Genomic DNA, 19,282 nt, shown 5'->3' with positions numbered 1-19,282 from the left:
CCGCAGCCGACCTGTGCCGCGACCAGTTCTCCCGCTGCGGCGTGGCGGCGCTGAGCGGCCAGTGCGCGTCGCTGGGCGGCAGCTGCGGGAAGAGCTGCGGGGGCTGCTGATTGGCCGCCGAGCTCAGGGGACGCCGCCCGCCAGCCGGGGAAACCGCCGGCGCTCCCGACCTCGCTTCCCGACCCGTCCTTCCCCCCCCCGACCACGTCCGCTCAGTAGATGGAACCGTATACTCCCAAGATTATTGATGATTGTATAAATCACTGGTGCTATAGGAAAGTTAGAGGCGCAGGTTGCCTTGGTAACGCCGTCCCCAAGGTTTAGCCCGCCGCGCCGCATTAATCCCATACTCTGTATCTATTTACTGTACTTGCATTGAGAAGCAGTCGCCGCCGCCGCCGTCATCTGGTCGCTAGTGATTACCGTGCACTGACGCCCGACGCACTGGATCGGGGGCCGCCAAGGAGCGGGGCGGCGAGTGACCTCACTTCCTGTACCGCCGCCGCCGACTGGGTGAGACTCGGAGCTTCTCTTTGAGAGCGTCTCGCCGGCGGCCTCCGTTACTACTGCTCTGTAAAACTGTCACTTATAAAGAGGAAAAAAAAAATAAAATAAAATCTTTTTCTTTTTTTTTTTTTTTTTTTTTAAATACGACAGAAGTCAGAAGTTTTTTTTTTTGTTTGTTTTTTTGTTACCAAGAGTGCAATGAAAATTACAGGTAGCATCTGTCAGGTTCTAAAATAGTGGTGTATCTGGGTTAAAAATATAAGACAAAAAATATATATTTAAAAAATGTATATTTTATAAATGTATTCAATTTATTTTTTAATAAATAAATAAATACATCAATAAATATTAAAATTTACAAATATTAATCAATACATTTTTATTATACATTCATAAATATATATTTTAAAAATACATTTATGAATGTATATATATTTTTGTTAATTTTTTTTTAAATACTACAGAAATCTCCAAGGATTAGAGTTTTTTTTTTTTGTTGTTTTTTTTTCACACAAAGTGCAATGAAAATTACAGGTAGCATCTGTCAGGTTCAAAAATAGTATTGTATCTGGGTTAGAAATATAAGACCAAAGATATATTCAAAAAATTTATATTTTATAAATGTATTTATACATTTCTTTAAATTTATTTTTTTAATAAATAAATAAATACATCAATAAATATTAAAATCTACAAATATTAATTTATAAAGTATATTATACATTTATAAATATTAATCTTATAAATACATTAATGAATTTATTAAATTTTTGTTAAAAAATATATACATTTTAAATACTATAGAAGTCTCCATGTTAACCAAGGATTTTTTCCGTTTTTTTTTTTGTTTTCACACAAAGTGCAATGAAAATGACAGGTAGCAGCTCTCAGGTTCAGTGGAATTAAGAAAAAAACAAAAATACAGCCTTAAAAAGCAAGACAGAACATAACGATACAAAAGTAGCAGCATATCTGGGTTAGAAATGTAATACCAAAAATTTTTTTTATAAAATATATATTGCTATGAAGATATTTGATTAATAAATAAATAAACAAATGTATACACTTATAAACATGAAAATTAAGAAATAGTTATTAATAAATTTACATTATTAATTTATAAATATTTATCGTGTAAATCTATACATTTGTAAATATTTTGATCAACAAAAAAAAAATCAATTCTACAGACGTCTCCACGTTTGTCAGGAATTCAAAAATTTTGTGTTTTTTTCATACAGAGTGCAATAAAATGACAGGTTGCGTCTCAGTGGAATTAAAAGCAGTCTGAAAAAAAATACAGCCTTAAAAATCAGGATCGGGTACAACAATACAAAAATTTGAGTATCCGGGTTAGAAATGTAAGTCTAAAAATAAATAAAAATTGTTTTAATAAATAAATGTCATAAATAAATAAATGTATAAATATTAGAACACAAATATTTATTTTATAAATAAATGTATAAATCCATGAATATTTTTATAAAAATATGTGTATATTTCAAATACTAGATTCAGTGGAATTAAAAACAGGCCAAAATATTATAAATACATTTATTCAGATTTTTACGCTTTATATATTAAATGCAGGACACAGCACAATAAAATAATATATATGTAGAAAAAAAGGCAAAAAAATAAAGAATTAAAAATGAGGGGGAAAAAATGATTGCACTGTACTGTATGTGAGGTTCTGGTGTTCAGGGTTTTGCTGTTTTTTTTTTTTTTTGGTCCTAAACCGCCTTCTTGATGTTGCCATCACGAAACCCCTGCAGGGTTCAGACACTGGAAAGGTCGGATGTCTCCATATGCAAGGAATAACACCACCCGTCCATCAGAAGACCTTGAAGAAAAGCGATCCTCTAAGATAAGATATAAGTCATCGTAAAGACTGAAGGATCTGCTACAATATCGAGATTAGCATCTTCTTCTTAGCCGCGGAGACGACGGTAGCGCGCTAACTCAAGTGAAACTCCTTAAAAATTTCCTTCTGACGTCCAAAAAAAAACCAGGTGGTGCAGATAAAGAACAAACGGACAGGAGTTGATGTGCAGGTGTGTGTTTATTCCCTCACAAAAACACCCCGTCAGTCCTATTATTATTCAGTAACAACAGTAATGGGACTGGATAATATTACTCGCTATTGTTATTCAACGTCGGTAAAAATAAACGGTTAAAACTAGCGGTAAGAATTCAACCAGTCAGCAGATAAAAACAGAAGGAAACCCGTTTCTAAGACATATAAAGTACATTTCCTCCGAAGCTCCTTCATTCCACCGACGCCGTCCAGGCGTGTGACCTTCTGGAGGATCTCGCCGTGGCGGCGGCGGCGGCGGCGGCGTCCGGGTCTTCACGCCGCGTCCCGGTTTCCCGGCGACAGCGGGTACGGCTGGCGGCGCTTCATCTCCTGCTGCAGCTGCTCCTTCATGGTGGACACCTGCAGAAGGTGCGTGCGTGACGGATGAATGCATGAGTGAATAGTTGTGTTTACACACACACACACACACACACACACACACCTGCTCCTCCAGGCCTTTAACTCGATGGCGGTGCGCTCGCTCCCTGGCGCCCAGCGAGCGCTCCATGTCCCTGATGGCGGTCCTGGCGCGCTCCGCCTCCCGCGCCGCCTCGTCCCGCTGCCTGGCCAGGTTCTCGCAGGCGGCGTGGGACTGCTCCATCTCCACCAGCTGGGCCTGCGGGGGAGGCGGGGTCACGGCGGGGGTCACGGCGGGGGTCACGGCGGGAACGTCGGGGTTCACCTGCAGCAGGAGGACCTGCTGCTGCGCCTCCTGCAGCTCCTGCTCGGCGCTGTTCAGCGAGCGATCCAGGCGGCTCCTCTCCGCGGACAGACGCATGCTGCCTTCCTCCGACTTCAGCTTCTGGCGTTCCACCTGGCGTGCGACGCGGCGAGAAGCTTTTTTGAAAAAACCGCCGCTCTGAAGCCACCTCTAGAAGCGCTGGTTTTACCGTTACCTTATCCAGCGTGTTCCTCAGCGCGTTCTTGTCCTTCTCCAGCCTCACCGCCTGCCGCTCGGCGTCCTTCTTCTCCGTCTCCAGCATGGCGACGGCTCTCTGCAGCCCGCGGAGACGCTCCTCCACCGCCGCGCGCTCGGTTTGGGCGGTCTGGGCGGCGCGCTGGGCCTCGGCGAGCGCCGCCGTGCGCTGACGAAGAGCCTGAGAGGGCGGAGGGCGGAGATTGGAGGGGGGGGACGCCGGCGACGCGGATCTCGTTTTCGTCTCACCTCCTGGGCGCCGGACGCCTCGGCCTCCAGCTCGGCCCGTTTGACCTCGCTGTGGTGCAGCTCGCTCTGGAGGTCCCGCACGTGCTCGGCGAGGGCGGCCTCCTGCCTCTTCGCCTCGGCCGACGTGGTCCTGGCGTCGTCCGTCTCCTCCTGCAGGTGGCGTCTGTCGTGCTCCGCCGCGCCCAGCTTCTTCTGCAGCGCCGCCAGACGCCCCTGCAGGCCGCTGTGGGCGGCCGCCGCCTCCTGGAGGCTCTGCTGCAGCGACGCCACCTTCTCCTTCAGCAGAGACTCGCTTTCCTGGGTCTTGAGCAGAGCCTGGGTGAGCCGGTCCGCCTCCCTCTGCAGCATCGACACCCGCGCCTCCCCTTCCGCCACCTGCCGTTTCGAACACGCGTGTTAATCGGGTCCGAAGGTCCGGCGGCGCCCGGCGTCCGTCACCTGTTTGAGCGTGGCGTCCTGGCGCTCGTGGGACGCCTGCCACTCGGCCTCTCGGTCCCCCAGGCTCAGCTTGAGGCGCTGCAGCTCCCCTTCCAGGCTGCGCCTCCCCACCTCCACCCGGGTGGCTCGAGCCTCCGCCGCCTCCAGCGCCTCCCGAAGACGCCGCCGCTCGGCCTCCACGCGCACGTCGCCGGCCCTCTGCTTGTTCAGCTGCTCCTGGAGGAGGCGGGACGGAAGGGCGGCGTCTCAGAGCAGGTGGGACACCGTCATCACAAAAAACACAGCTGGTTGTTTTAGAAAATAAATTAATTTATTATTATTATTATTATTATTATTATGAAAAATAATCATATTTTTTCTTATTTTTTTGTTATTATTTTAAAATAATTTAGTAATTAAATAAAATAAAACATTAAAAAATATATATATATATGAATGTACATACAAGAGAAAAGCAAACTAAGGATTGAAAAAATGAAACCGATATACTTTTATAACATTACATTTATAGTATAGTAATGAATTTATGATTATATTAATATATATTTCCATCAAAACGTTCGTCTATAAATTTTTCATTTTCTAAAAGGAGCAAAATAAACTTAATTTTTTTTTGAAACATTAAAACACTGTTTATATAGAATTATGTTTTATATTATGTATTATGTATTATATAGAAACATGTTTAAATATATACAACTAATTCTGTTTATGTTTTTATATATATCGTAGTTTATTAAATATATTTGTCTTTAAAAAATCTTAGTTGATCCATAGAAAATCTACATATAGAGAGAGAGAGCGAACATTAGATTTATTTTTTTTTATTGATATACTTTTTAAGACCTTAAAACACTTGATAGCCTTAACTTTGACACTTTATTTTTTATTGTATTTCTTATTCTCCCTCCTTCCTACTATTATCCATTATTGTTTTGTTTTGCTTGAAACTCTAGCACAACAATTTCCTTCGGGATAAATAAAGTTGTTCTTATCTTACCTTATCTTATCTTATCTTATCTTATCTTATCTTATTTATTTATCAGAATCTTAGTTTCTATTTCTCTTTTTGGAAACCAAACCTATGTATATTAATACAAATATAATATTTACATTCATGCATTCAGGTCCAAAAATTGTTTATTTATAATTCAAGAAAAATATTTCTATATATACACACATATTTCTATATGTTTATATATATATATCATATTCATGTATTTTATTGTATATATTTGTGTTTGATAAGAAGATATATCCTTTTTATTTTTGCACCTCTTAGTTTCTATTGCTCTTTTTGGAAACCAACTTATGTATATAATAATATACTACTACTACTACTACTAAAAATAATGATAATTAATAATTATATAATGTATATTCATGCCTTGAGGTCCAAAAATTGTTTATATAGAATTCAGTTAGTTTATTTATATATATTGGAATATGTTTTTTTTTTTTTTCAAATTCTCTCACTCAGCTATATATATAAATATATATATATATATATATATATATAAAGAGAGAGAGAATTTGAAACAAATATTTTAAAAAATTATAATAGCAAAAAATTATAAAAAAATATCTATTTTTATGTATAGATGTAAAAAACACATCTATACATATAAACAGAAATTCATGTATTCAGGTCCTGGAAGGGAGGTTTGTTTTGAGGAGAATTAAAATCCGGGCAGGGCTCCAGGTCCCGGACCCGCTGGCTTCTGGACGTAAAAACACAAAGCCGCCAGGACGCCGCCACGCTTTTCCACCGGCAGGACAAACAGGAAGTCCACGGCAGCAGAAGGGGACAGAAGGGTCGCCCGCAGGCGGCGTGTTTATTGTTATTCCGTCCCGGGACGGTCTAAATCCCCAGATCGCCCCATCCAGCGCCGCCATCCGGTGGAGGCGACGCCCATAAACGGCGCGCCGGTACCTGGGTTTGTTTCTTATCCGCCTCGGAGGCCTGCAGCGCCCGCTCGGCGTCCTTCACCCTGTCGTTGAGCGACCTCCTCTCCCGGTCGCCCCTCCTCATCAGCTCCTCCTGCTGCCTCAGGAGCAGCTGGGCGGCCGTCAGACGCTCGTCCAGACTTCGCTTCTCTGCGGGGAAACGCAAAACCCTGGGGTTTTTTACTCCCGTCCGGCGGCGGCGGCGGCGGCCGTGATTCCCCGGAGGACTGCCTGACCGTCGCGGTGCTCCTGCAGGGAGTTCTGCAGCTGAGCCGCCCGGCTCTGGGCCGAGTCCCGTTCCCCCCTGAGCTCCTCGGCCTCCCGCCGCAGCGCCGCCAGCTGGCACCGCCCGTCATCCTGGGAGCGAAAAGAGAAGCGTCTGGAAGCGAGCGGAGGAAACCGACCCGACGGCGAGCGGAGCGGCGTGCGTCCGCAATCACCCGCTCTCTCTGCGCCTCACGAAGCTCCGCCAGGAAATCCCTGAGGCCGCTCCGCAGCGTCTCCGGGTCCAGGTCCGGGTGGGGCGGCGGCAGCGGCGTGCAACCCCTCTCCGGGGAGGCGGCCCCCGAGCACAGGGTGGCGTCCGGGGTGCCGACTCCGAATTCTGGAAGAAAAGGACGCTGAGCAAATAAGGAACGGCTCCCGGGAAATGTTCCACGCCGCTTTTTTTACCTTTCGGTGGCGACAGCGAGGAGCGCAGCGGCGAGATGCTGTGGTGGCGGGACACGGAGCCCGGCGAGGCGCAGCCGCCCCCGGGGCTCCGCCCCCGAACCCCGCGGCCTCCCGCCGCGATGCCCAGCGTCCGCGTCAGCGCCGACTGGAGGCTGCTCAGGCGGAACTCCAGCTCCCGCCGGCCCATCTCGGCCCGCGACAGCTCGGCCTCGGTGGCGGCCAGCCGGCCCTGGGCTTCGCTCAGCTGCAGGCCGGCCTGCCCGGCGGCGTCCTGGGCGGCCTGGGCGCGCAACGCCAGGTTCTTCGCCTCGTCCTGGAGCTTCTTCTCGCAGCCGCGGGCCTCCTGCAGCTGCGAGGCCAGCTCCCTCTCGCAGCTCTGCCGGCCGGACTCGGATTCAACCAGGCGCTTCTGACACAGCGAAAGCTGGAGAGCGACAAAGAAAGGGGGCGTTATTCCCTGAGTTTTGTCTGGCAGGAGATCCCCCCACCCGATCCGCTCACCTCCCTCTTCAGCGAGTCGCGGGTGGCTTCGGCTTCGGACAGCCTCTGCTTGAAGGCGAAGGCCTCCTTCCCTCTTTCCTCCTCCCGCTGCTCCTCCAGCGACAGGCGGGTCTGCAGCTCGGCCACCTCCCGGCCTCTCTGCTCCTTCTCCCCGTCCGCCGCCTTCAGCTGCGGCGAGATAAACACACGCGAGGCCGGATCTGAGCGTTTCGAGGTGGCGAAAATGATAGATACGGTGACAGACAGCATCATTTACGGGGAATTCGGGAGGAATTTGGCAGGACGTGGACGGTCGCTCCGTCCATAAATGGAGTTTAGCGTAAGTTAGCATCGTAGCCTTCAGTGTGACGCCAGTAAGGTGAAAACACTTTTTGGTGTCTCACCTGCCTGCGGAGCTCCTGGAGTTCCCGCCGCGCCTCCAGCCGCGACCTCTCCACCTCCCTCAGGCAGCTGCGCAGCTCGGCCGTCTCCTTCTGGCCGGACGAGAGCGTCTCCTCCAGCACGGCCAGCCGCTGCTCCTTCTCCTCGCACTGCCGCTTCACGCTGAGAAGATCCACAATTTCCACGTAAATGGAGGTCGAACCCAGACGGGTTCAAGGCGAATCCTCTCCGGCTCGCCACCTGATCCTCTCCGTCTCGGCGCTCCGCAGGGTTTCCCTGAGCTGCGCGTTGGAGTGGCTCAGGGCGTCGCGTTCGGCGGCGGCGTCCCCGAGGCCGCGCCGCAGCTCCGCCCCTTCCCGCCGCTGCTTCTCGCCGGCGTCCTGAACCTGGCAGAGGCGGCGCTCCGCCTCCAGCAGCTCACGCTTCAGGCGGTCTCGTCCGTCGGCGGCGGCGGCGAGCGCGTCCCTGCACTGATCCAGCTGCGAGGGACGACATGCTCACAAAAAAACGCTCCCGTCTGCCGACTAACACCAGGGTGACCTTCCTACCTCTTTGAGGGCGACGTCGGCGCGGGACTGCAGGTCGCCGCAGCTCTCCCGCACGCCGGCGAGCTCCCTTTCGTGGAAAGACGCGGCTTCCTCCAGCTGAGCCTGCAGCTCCAGCAGCTCGCCGGTCAGGGCCGCCACTCTGGCCTGGAGATGAAAAAACAACCGTGCGTTCAGGGCTTCTACCAGAGCGGTGATGATCCGCTCCGGCGGGAAGCCGGCGTCACCTGCTCGTCCTCTTTGCAGCGGGTGGTTTCCCTCGCCGCCCGCTCGGCCTCCCGGGCGGCGGCCGTCAGCTCGGCCTGCAGGACGGACACTCTGTCGGACAGGGCGGCCTTCTCGGCCTCCTTCAGGGAGAGAGCCTGGGAGGGGGAGGAGGAAGAGCTCAATGTTCAGAAAGTAACCCTCACACACACACACACACACACACAGACTCGATCATTTATAATCAGTATCTTGACTTTCAGGTGTCTGTATGCAGCAGTGATGTGCAAGTCGTGAACGAATCGTTCAAAACTCTCGACCGCTGATGATTCACTAATGATTAATTGCATTTGTGTAAATATATCAAGTTCATGTCTGTATTGGCCCTGGAGGGCCAATGAGGCTGGTTTCTTGTTTCAAATAATGTCCTTCTTCCAGCTCACTGTAGCCCTGTCCACCCAAACGACTCACTGAGTAACTCAATGAACGAATCACTCAGTAGCCCTTCCAAATGAGCGACTCAGTAACTCAACAATTGAATCGCATGGTATCTCAGAGTCGCCCTCCCTCACTAAACAAATGACTCACTCAGTAACTCAATGAATGAATCACTCATCGCCCCAAGTAGCCGTTCCAACTTATAAAACGAAGGAATCACTCAGTAACCCAACGACTGAATCGTTAGATAGCTCAGAGTAGCCCTTCCCACTCAGTTACTCAACAATCGAATCGTTTGGTCGCTCTCTGCTCATAATACAAACGACTCACTCAGCAACTCAACAAACAAGCCGTTCCGACTTGCAAAACGAACGAATCGCTCGATAGCTCGGCTTGAGCTCAGAAATCGCTCACACCCGAGTCGTAACAAACGATCGAGCTTCCCGCCGCTCGGGGTCACGCTAAGACGCCGCAGCCCGACCTGTTGCTTGTCGGTCTCGGCCTGCAGCAGGCTCTGGTCGCGGCCGAGCTGCAGCGCCCTCATCTCGCCCTGCAGCTCCTCCCTCTCCGCCTGCGCTCGCCGCAGCTGGTCGTCCGCCTCCTGCCTCAGCTTCCTCAGGGCGCCGTCGTGAGCCGTTAGCAGGCTCTGCCGCAGCGCCTCCTGCGGGGTCAAAACGGGAGCGTTGAGAGACGCCGCTTCCGGACGGAAGGGTCGACTCGCGTGCCGCCGTACCTTCTCCGAGACGAGCTTCTCCAGCTCCTCGTGGTGCTCGGCGCCGGCCCGACGCAGGACCTGCTGGACCTCCAGCTGCGCGGCGCTCAGAGACTGAGCCAGAACCTGCTTCTCCCGCTCGGCCCGAGCCTGCGCCTCCTCCCCGTCTGAGCGCAGTCGACGCAGCTCGGCTGGAACGGCAGAAGGTAAAACATCACGATTTAAAAAAAAAAAAAAAAAAAAAAAAAAAAACAACCACGGCCGCGGGATAATTTGAAAGTGGAAAAAATGCATAAAAGACAAGGATTGTTTTTTTTTAAATTAAATGCAATTCAAGACTTCTCCACTAGGGGGCGCACTATTGTGGTCAGAGTAGGACCAATCAGGAGACGTTATCAATGCACCACCTGCTGCTTGTTATGACGTTTTTTTCTACTCTGTTCTCTACCTCCGCCAAAATGTCGTTATCAAAACAGAGAAAAGTAGCTAAAGAGTGTAGAATTTTCAAAGAAAAATTGACTACGTCCTGTTTATTTACGGAGGCGCACGGGAAACCTTCGTGCTTGGCGTGTTTGCGACAAGTTTCGGTATTTAAGGAATATAATATACGGCGCCACTACGAGACTCATCACAGGAAAAAATATGACAGCTTGCAAGGAAACTGAGAAGAGATAAGATCAATGAATGGCTGGCGGGTCGGAGGAAACAGCGTCCACTTTCACCCATAGCTGAGAAATCAGTGAAGCAGCGGTAAAAGCCAGCGAGTTAATTGCTAGAAAATGTGCAATTTAATGTTAGTCACCAGCTTTACTACTAAATAGTATGATGGAATTCTACTGTTTATGCAACTCCATACATTTTCAGTGTGCATTGTATGTGTTTACACATTTACAGGACAGAAGAATACTTTCTTCCTTACACATTTAACAGCATTTAATATAACATTTAATAGCACCCTTTTTAGTTTTTTGAGTGTAGGCAGGGATTCAATTTAGATTTTATATGCACATGTGTAAATGATTTAAAAATCCCTTTCTTTATAAGTCTCATTTAATCTTAAAGTGCATTACTATATTTTTCAATACCAATTACTTGTTAAAGTTTTGTGCCTTTGTGCGATCACATGATTGCAATGCAAACATGTGAATGATAAAAGTAAATTGCACTTTTGTTCAAGGAAATATGAGGAGTTTCATGAAATGTTTTGTAGAAGGATTGTTCATTAAATTCCAAGATTTTCCTCATGTCCTTGTACTTCTTTACACCAAGACAGAGGAAAGACATGATATTTTGGTTATTTATTTCCAAGTATGCTATTATTTTAACGGTCCGGCCCGCTTGACATCCCCTGTTCTAGCACGTTCTGACCTGCTGCCGTCTCGCAGCGGACCCGGAGGCCCTGGATCTCCGACTCCTGCTGCTCCCGGCGGGACTCCATCTGGACGAGCTGCTGCTGCACGTCGAACAGAGACGTCTCCAGAGACTCGCGCTCCGACCTGCAGGACGGGAGATTCGGTCGGCGGGTCGGATGCACCGGTAGGCCTCGCGCTGTCTCACACACACACACACACACACACCTGGACGCAACCAGCTCCTCGGACAGCATGGTGTTCTCCTTCTCCGACGCGGCCAGCTGGACCGCCAGGGCCGCTTTATCTCGGGCCAGCTCGGCACGCCCGCGCTCCGCCTCCTCCAGCGCCGCCTCCCCCCGCTGCCCCTCCCCGCGGGCCAGGCTTAACTCGGAGCCCAGCGAGGTCACCTCGCCGCACAGCTGCGCCGAGAAGACGGACGGGATGAGCGGGAGGTCCCGGGAACGGACGCCAAAACGGCCGGTTCGTACCCGACGGCTCACCTGGGTGGCCTTCTCCTGCAGCCTCAGCCTCTCCGCCCTCAGACTCTGCAGCTCCGCCTCCATCCCTGCCCGGCTGAGCTCGGTGTCCTGCAGCGACTGGTGCAGCGTGACGCGGGTGGTGTCCAGCTCCAGCCTGCTCTGCTCCAGGCGGACCAGCTCGTCCCGGATGGTCAGCTTCTCCTGATCCGCCTCTCGCTTTTGGGCCTGCAGGAAGGCCCTCTCCTCCTCCAGCTGTCGGGAAGGAGCGCAGGATCAGAAGCCGAGCTCCGGCGCGAAAAACGAGACCTTCGTGCGCCGACCTGGCGGATGTAGGCGTTGAGGTCGGCCTTGTCCTGGGCCAGGGCCTCGTTCATGGCGCCCATCTTGACCAGGGAGTCCCTGAGGGCCGCGTCCTCAGACTGGAGCGCGTTGAGCAGCACCGCCAGCTCGCCGCTCCTGCTCTCGGCCTGACGGGAGAAGAGACGCCGCCGTCAAACGCCGGGGAAAAAACATCAGCGGGCGACTCCGTTTGCCGAGTCCTCACCCGGGTCAGCGCCTCGGAGAGCTGGGCTTTCTCCCTCTCCAGCAGCTGCCGCTCCACCTCGCCCTGCTGCTGGGCTTCCCTCGCCGCCGAGAGCTCGCCGCGCTGGGCGGACGCCCGGCCCTCGCTCTCCTCCAGCTGCCTCTGCCTGCAACGGGTTAGCTTTGCTAAGAAGACCAGAAGCGCCGACTGCAGTTCCGCCTCCCGCCACAAGGGGGCGCTGCGGGCGCCTGATCGCACGTGACGGAAGCGACGATATCACGCGGCGTGCGAACCGGCTGAGTCAGCGCTGAGCCGCTAATCCGCGAGGTTAGCCTACTTACAGCCTCTTGGCGTCCGCCTTGGCCCGATCCCGCTCCTGGACGGCCGCTTCCTTCTCCGCCCTCTCGTGGTCGCGCTCCCGCTGGTTGGACGCGGCGTCCAGCTGCAGCTTCTCGCGCTCCATCTGCAGGACGTGTTGGGCGCCGTTGGCGGCCAGCGCGCTCCGCTCCAGAGTGGCCTTCTCGCTACGGCGGCGGCGGCGAGGAGAGACGAGGTTAAACGCTGATGGAAGAGGAGGAGAAGCGAAGGAGGTGCGGCTGAAGACCTGGCGAGTGTTTCCTTCTCCTGCTTCAGACGCTCTTTCTCCCTCTGCACCGTCTCACGCTCCCTGACGGCGGCGTCCCGCTCCCTCTGCAGCGCCGCGCCCCGCTGGTCGGCGTCCTTTCGGGCGGCGTCCGCCTCCGAAAGCTGCTTCCTCAGCTGCGTCAGGGACGACTGGGCGGAGAGCAGGCGCCCGCGGGCGTCCTGCCGGCGCAACAGGGTTGTTTAATGGCGTTCCCATGGTGACGGCGGCGGCGAAGTGGAGCGAAGGTCACCTGCAGCTGGAGAGTCTTGTTGGCGACGGCGGAACGCAGGGCTGACAGCGCCGCCGCCGGCAGCGGCGAGGAAACGCGCGACGGGGAGGATGAGCGGCGAGGAGAGGTGGCGCCCTGGTGGACCAGCGCCATCAGCGGCGCCCCGGCGTTGTCCTGGTCGGCTTCGGACGACGATGACAAAGAGGATTCGCTGTCGGACAGCACCGTCTGTGTGGGACACGCGGTGTGAAGCTCCGCCCCCAAGCGGCGATACACACCGGCGGCGGCGGTTGCTACCTTAGCGATGTCCCGCAGCGTATCCAGGAGCATTTCAGCGTTCGCCCTCATCGCCTGGGCGTCGGACTCGTCGCTGCCGCTTCGCTCCTGGAGAGACGAGCGTCACGTGTGTGTGTGTGTGTGTGTGTGTGTGTGTGTGTGTGTGTGTGTGTCATTTACACACACACTCCAAACCTGACCTTCTTCAGAAGTTACAACACATTACGGACTAGGAAGTGTGTGTATCTGAAGCTGGTGTAAAAGTGGGCGGAGCCTAAAGGTTCTCCAGGGATGAGCTTCTCCTCACCTCCAGCCTCCTGGTGAGAAGGTCCACCTCCCGCTCCGTCTCCTCGACCCGCCCCCTCAGACGCTCCGCCTCCCGGGACGAATCCGACAACCTGGTGACGGCGGGAGCAGTGAGAAAAGAGGAAGTTTCATCGCAAAGGAGGCGGCGGTCGCCATCTGACCTGACGTTGAGGTCGCTGCGCTCGGCGTCCGTCCGGCTCTGGAAGCTCATCATCTCGGACACGCGTTCCCTCAGCTGCTGCTCCAGCTGCAGGCGCAGGTTCTTCTCCCGTTCCAAGGCGAGCGCCGCGCCGCTCTCCCGGCCGAGCAGCGAGGCCGACAGGCCGGCGCAGGACGCCCGCGCCGAGTGCGACGCCCGCGTCAGCTCGCCGCGCATGTCCGACAGATCCCTGAGGAGGAGGAGGACGCGTGAGGAGAACATCCGGTCCGTCTTTCCCATCGCGACGTGAAGGTTTGCTCACCTCTCCGTGGACGTCTTCAGCTCGCACACGTGCCTCCGGAAGCCGACCACCTGACGCCACAGCGCCAGCAGGCGGCCGTGCTCGCTGCTGAAGTAGCTGTGGAAGGACTGCAGAGGACCTGGGGGTCAGTGAGGGACGTCCTCGAAGGTCACCGATCCCAGAAGAGCTCAGATTCTAGAGGCGGGGCTTAACTTGCTGTCAATCACAGAGCCGCGAATACAAACGTTCAACCGAGTCTGTGCTAGAACCTGGAGAGAACCCAGGTGGGAGAAAATGGAGAACACAGGGACTACATGAAGAGAAGCCACAGAGAGAACCCAAGCAGGAGAACATGGAGAACCCAGGTGTGAGAAGATGGAGAGAACAAGGCAAGAGAGCATGGAGAACCCAAGTAGGAACCAGGGGAACATGGAGACAACTGGCAGAAGAACCTAGAGAACAATGGGACTACATGACGAGAACATGGGGAGAATCCAAGCAGGAGAACATGGAGAACACAAGCAGGAGAACATGGAGGAGAACATGGGGAGAACCCAAGCAGGAGAACATGGAGAACCCAGGTGGGAGAAGATGGGGAAAACAAGGCAAGAGAGCATGGAGAACCCAAGTAGGAACCAGGGGAACATGGAGACAACCGGCAGAAGAACCTGGAGAACAATGGGACTACATGACGAGAACATGGGGAGAACCCAAGCAGGAGAACATGGAGAACACAAGGCCTACATGTCGAGAAGATACATAGGTGGGAGAGCCTGGAGAAAACAGGGACTACATGACAAGAACATGGAGAACATGGAGAACACAGGAAGGAGAACATGGGGAGGATCTGGGTAGGAGAACCACAGGAAACCCACTCCACCAGAAAGGAACCATCTCGCCCATGACTCTTCATATCTATCCAGGCTTCTCTGGGGAACCTCCATCTCCTACCTCCTCCTCTCTCCTCCAGTCGGCCTCCTTCTGCTCCAGCTCCTCCCTGGCTCTGGTCCAGTCGGCGGTGAGGCGGCGGATGTCCTGGCTGAGGGCCTCGTTGGCCAGGCCGGCCTGCTCCAGCTGCTCCCTCAGCATGGCGTTCACCGCCGACAGACCGCTGCTCCTGCACACGGAGCGGCGTGACCCTTCCGAAACATCTCGCCTTCAAACCCGGACCTTCATCGGGGGTCACCTCTGCTGCTCCTCCTCCAGTCGGATTAAGGCGTCCTCCAGGTTGCCGCCGGATTCGTCCTGATGGCGGCCGTTGGATGTCTCGCTGGCGTCCTGCGAGAACCAGAAGCGTCAGGATCCGGATCCGAGGCGGACGCTCTTTTCTCCCGAGACTCGCGCTTACGCTCAGCCTGTGCTTCTCCACCTCGGTGGACCTCTCCTGCAGCATCTGCTCCAGGTCGCCGCACCTCTTCTTGTACTGGAGCACCTGAAAGCCCGGCAGAGGAGCGTTTACGGGCGGCGCCGTCCGGACGGCGAGGAAGCCCTCGACGAGACGCGCCGACCTTAGCCTGGAGCTTCTGCACCAGCTGCGCCTGCCTCTGCTGGCCCTCCTGGTAGGCGGTGAGCTTCCTCTTGTAGGCCGCCTGCTCCTCCTCCAGCCGGCGCCGCAGGTCCACGTTCTGCTGGGCCAGGCCGCGGGACTCCGGCGCGTCGCCGTCGCCGTCGTCGAAACGCAAGGCCTGCTCCAGCTGCGTGGGGGTTACCATGGAAACGGTCTTTCACGGTACATCTGATGCGTCTCATGTAAGTAAATGTAAGGTAAAATGAATGGAACTACTCCGTAATGTTCATGAACTCTGAATTTATGACTCATTCAAATCCAAAATGTTACATCTGCATTTGCATCGATGTTAAAAAAAAAAAAAAAAAAAAAAAAAAAAAAAAAAGATGTTTACAAGTTGCTCTGCTACAAAGCTAGCTCATGCTGAACACATTCTGCTGCTATCGCAATTTGGCTTTTAATTCTTAAGACAATTTGTTGTTTTTCTGGAAGGCTAACTTTAGCATACTTAGCTCAGCGTTTGCTGTCAAAATGCCGATGTAGATTGTGCTCTCTGACAACCGACGCCGCCTCGTAACACAAAAGAAATACCGCTTTTTCTCCTTGTGGCACAAACATGTATTCGCTTTTAGATCTACATCGACTTTTCTCTTCCTGGACATTTCGGGGTTATTTGTCGTTCTCAATTCCACTGCAATGCCATCACTTCGCGGCTAACATGAATTGTGGGAAATGTAGTTTATGGTCAATGCGCGCGCTTGACTTATTTATTTTAAAGCAATCAACGTTCTTGTGAGCCACATAAAATGACAGGCTGGGTCACATTTGCCCAAGAGTTTGAAACGTGCTGTTTGAATTATTTCTTTAAAAAATACTAATTTATAACACATCTTCCAACCCTCAGGCGCCGCCATTATTTTGCTGGTGTTAGCTTTGGCTGCTTGCTAGCATTAGAGGTATAGCATACACGCTAATAGTGCGGTTTCCGTGGACTGATGCTACGTTTTGCCGCGTTTAGCCGAGCTAAGCTAAGCCGCTGGCTTTTAACGGAGGCTAAATCCGAACGCAGCGCCTTTCGCTTTTCTTTCACGAGCAGACAAAGTGGATGGTGAACAGATGATGACCGCCTACAAACGGACGCTCTCTATGTTAGCATAGCAGCGCAATTAGTCTTCAGCGTTCTCCTCCTCGCTCACCTCATGACGTCACCGGACAGCGTTGCCATGTAAACAACAACGGCGGCCGACGAGTGAAACGTTTTTTTCCAATTTCGATACAAACTACGATATGTTAAGAGATCTTATTATCGTTTTTATGTCGCTGCTTCAAACATCCCGGTAACCGGGGATCCTTTTCTAACCATCCCTGGTTCCTGATTGGCCGGAGGTGGTTATGATCCGAGAGAAAACCAGCCTATCCCTGCTGTCATTGGACAAGAGGCGGGGCTCCCCCTGGACCAATCACGGAGCCTCATACAGAGACGTCCACACATCTGGACCATGTGGGGTCTCCATTGAGCTTCCACCGTGTTTTTCGGCCTGTGTGTGGAACCCGGAGAACCCTGAGGAACCCCACGCAGGCACGTGGAGAACGTGGAAGGTGGGAATCCAACCAGGGACCTTCTGGGTGTGAGGTGGAGGTTCAAACCCCCGGCATCTCCGTGCCGCCCCCCCAAAAAAGAGATCACTCATTGGATCTAAGGAGGATTTGTCTGGAGGAACCCCTACGAGGGGCCCACCCGCGGCGGGGCCTCGTCTCAGCTCAGCCGGAGCCCCTGTTTACCGTCGCCCCCGGCGACGGACGCCATGGCAACATTCCACTTCAGATCATTCCAGGCCCGGTCACCTGGGCGACCAGTAAATCTCAGACAAAGAGAAACCGGGGAAGAAGTGAGGACGGCGGAAACGGGGCCGGCGGCCGTCCAGAGGCGGGTCCGCCGGCGTGTTCGGACCCGGGGCCGAGGGCCCGTCCTCGGGGACCCCAAACTTACCCGCTCGCTGATGGCGCTGTATTTGATGGCCAGCTCATCCCGGTCGGCCCTGCTGTGGGCCAGCAGGTCCTCCAGCTTGGCCAGCTCCCCCTGCAGGACCCGGTTCTCCTCCTGGAGGGACATGACCGAGGACATGGCCCCCGGCGCTGAGGGCCGAAGGCACCGAAGGGAAGGTCACGCACGAGGAGAACGCTGAAGAACATGCATCCCAAGCGGCGGCCGCCGCACTCACAGGAATCGTTGAGGTTCTTCGTGACGATTTCCCGGACCCTGGCCGGGAGGCATGTAGGCGGGGCGTCCGGCGAGGGGCCGCGGACCGTCAGACGCTTCTCCTCGGACAGAACGCTCTCCTCCAGCCTCTGGAGAAAGCAGACGGACATGACCTTACGACACACACACACACACACACACACTGGATGGGGGCTCAGGTGTAACTCACCTGTATGACAGACTCCAGTTTGTTGGAGTCGGCGTTGTGGTTCTCCGCCGCGCTCATGGCGGCTCGGAGAGACCGAACCGAACCCAGCTGAGATACGAGAAGGTGCTCGAAGCTGCAGGAGGTGCAGAGTGAACGTCCTCCACCCGCAGCCAGGAGAAGATTGAGGGCAGCAGGATTTGCAGGTTTTTAATACGCAAACTCCTCCTCCTCCTCCGTCTTTTCCTCCTCCCACGTCTTCACCTCCCCCGCCCCGGACGGTTAAGCTTTACCGTGCAAACAAACGGTACCGGTACGCGACTAAAATGGATTTAAAATAAATCAAACGCTAAAATAATATTTCTAACTTTATCTTTTCTTTTAAAAATCAAGACTCGAATAGCTAAATCGGCCCAAACTGATTAATGACGAATTAAAAAAAAAAAAAAATGAATTGATTAATTGGAGGGTGAAACCGTCGTTTATGGAAGACGCGAGTATAAACGGATTTAAAATAACCGTAATAACGGAAATACATGTGAATTAAAAACTTGCGTCCGCCGTTTACGCGAGTGCGTGTCCTCCAATGCGGGGGGGGGGGGGGGCGGTCACGCACACGCGTGATTTTCACAGAAATCCCGCAAACCGTCCGGAAAAACACACAGAATACACCCCGAAACCGAGAGGTCGGATTTTTCCAGGGCGTCTTTAAACGCATCAATACGGTAACAAATACTTCCAATATCCGCGGCCGGGACCGGGACGGCGGCAGGTGGTGTTTGCGTTGTCATGGTAACCAAGTAATAATCAATACACGCTCCTGAATCATCTCAGAATCGATCAGGGATCGCCGATCGATATTCAGCACTGATCAGTCTTTAAAAAACAATGACGTGTGTGTGTGTGTGTGTGTGTGTCTGTGTCACTATGTGTGTGTGTGTGTGTGTGTGAACAGATTTCCAACTTGCTCTAACTTCCCCAAAAGTGCACCGGAAACACGCGCGTCGGCACCGGAAACACGCGCGCCGGTACCGGAAACCGCGTCCGAACTTCCCGCTCATATCGAACCCGCTGCCCGTCGATCTTGCGGGATCCACCCGTGTTCGTGAATGTGTGCGTGGGTTTGTGCGTGTGACACGGCAGCGGACACGCCCCGGTTCACGCGGCTCGGCTGCAGGCCGGAAAGAGCGGTGCAGACCTTCCGATCCAAACCGGCGTGGATTATCCACGCGTGACGCGCCGTTCACGCCCCTTACCTCCGGTCTCCTTCCTCCTGCGTGATCTCAGATGATCCCCACGGATCTTCTTCCCATCCGCTCTTCCGAATTTGGCGTCAGCGATCCGGGGGGGAGGGACTTCCGGTTCAGCAACCGGATGTCAGATCCTCCGAGGGGCGTGCGTGTGCGTGGATTTGCCGCTCCGTGGATCCAAATGCTTTTTTTTGGAAAATCTGAGAAAGTCCCTTTTTGTTGTTTTTCAAATCTCCGTGCGTGTTTGTCCAGAAGGTGGCGCTCTGAACGCACGTCATCTCCCTCCCAAACATCTCACCTCCC

The 19,282-nt window shown here is 52.9% G+C and overlaps 2 protein-coding genes across 5 annotated transcripts in view; one reads left to right on the top strand and one right to left on the bottom strand.

Moving 5' to 3' along the window:
• Window positions 1-624, top strand: part of mfap2 (microfibril associated protein 2) — a 5,974-nt gene extending 5,350 nt beyond the window's left edge. For all 3 annotated transcript variants that reach the window (XM_086169073.1, XM_086169074.1, XM_086169071.1), the window contains one exon: window positions 7-624. In XM_086169073.1, coding sequence (XP_086025199.1) covers window positions 7-110 — 104 coding nt within the window. In that variant the 3' untranslated portion in view covers window positions 111-624. The remainder of the gene's footprint in view (window positions 1-6) is intronic.
• Window positions 625-2,550: 1,926 nt separating this feature from the next.
• Window positions 2,551-19,050, bottom strand: crocc (ciliary rootlet coiled-coil, rootletin). 2 transcript variants are annotated; one of them, XM_086169068.1, is made up of 36 exons: window positions 18,986-19,050; window positions 17,547-17,673; window positions 17,315-17,460; window positions 15,326-15,511; window positions 15,166-15,249; window positions 15,004-15,095; window positions 14,769-14,934; window positions 13,839-13,945; window positions 13,539-13,766; window positions 13,379-13,469; window positions 13,093-13,179; window positions 12,817-13,023; window positions 12,546-12,745; window positions 12,283-12,465; window positions 11,963-12,107; window positions 11,739-11,885; window positions 11,440-11,670; window positions 11,165-11,358; window positions 10,956-11,083; window positions 9,609-9,778; window positions 9,357-9,536; window positions 8,461-8,595; window positions 8,237-8,380; window positions 7,929-8,167; window positions 7,691-7,850; window positions 7,308-7,475; window positions 6,807-7,230; window positions 6,575-6,738; window positions 6,371-6,491; window positions 6,121-6,284; window positions 4,188-4,403; window positions 3,750-4,124; window positions 3,481-3,681; window positions 3,267-3,398; window positions 3,027-3,200; window positions 2,551-2,944 (listed from the first exon to the last, which is right to left on the bottom strand). In XM_086169068.1, the coding sequence occupies exons 3-36, from the start codon at window positions 17,447-17,449 to the stop codon at window positions 2,858-2,860; spliced, it is 5,865 nt and encodes a 1,954-aa protein (XP_086025194.1). In that variant the 5' UTR covers window positions 17,450-17,460; window positions 17,547-17,673; window positions 18,986-19,050; the 3' UTR covers window positions 2,551-2,857. The 2 variants fall into 2 exon arrangements, with proteins under 2 accessions (XP_086025194.1, XP_086025193.1); XM_086169067.1 differs by lacking the exon at window positions 18,986-19,050 and adding an exon at window positions 17,754-18,001.
• Window positions 19,051-19,282: the final 232 nt, after the last annotated feature.

The sequence above is a fragment of the Fistularia commersonii genome, chromosome 21 (genome assembly GCF_037954325.1).
Source record: "Fistularia commersonii isolate RoL2024-O1a breed Wild chromosome 21, RoL_Fcom_v1.0, whole genome shotgun sequence".
Classification (NCBI taxonomy): Eukaryota; Metazoa; Chordata; class Actinopteri; order Syngnathiformes; family Fistulariidae; genus Fistularia; species Fistularia commersonii.
This window is presented reverse-complemented; position numbering and strand designations above follow the sequence as displayed.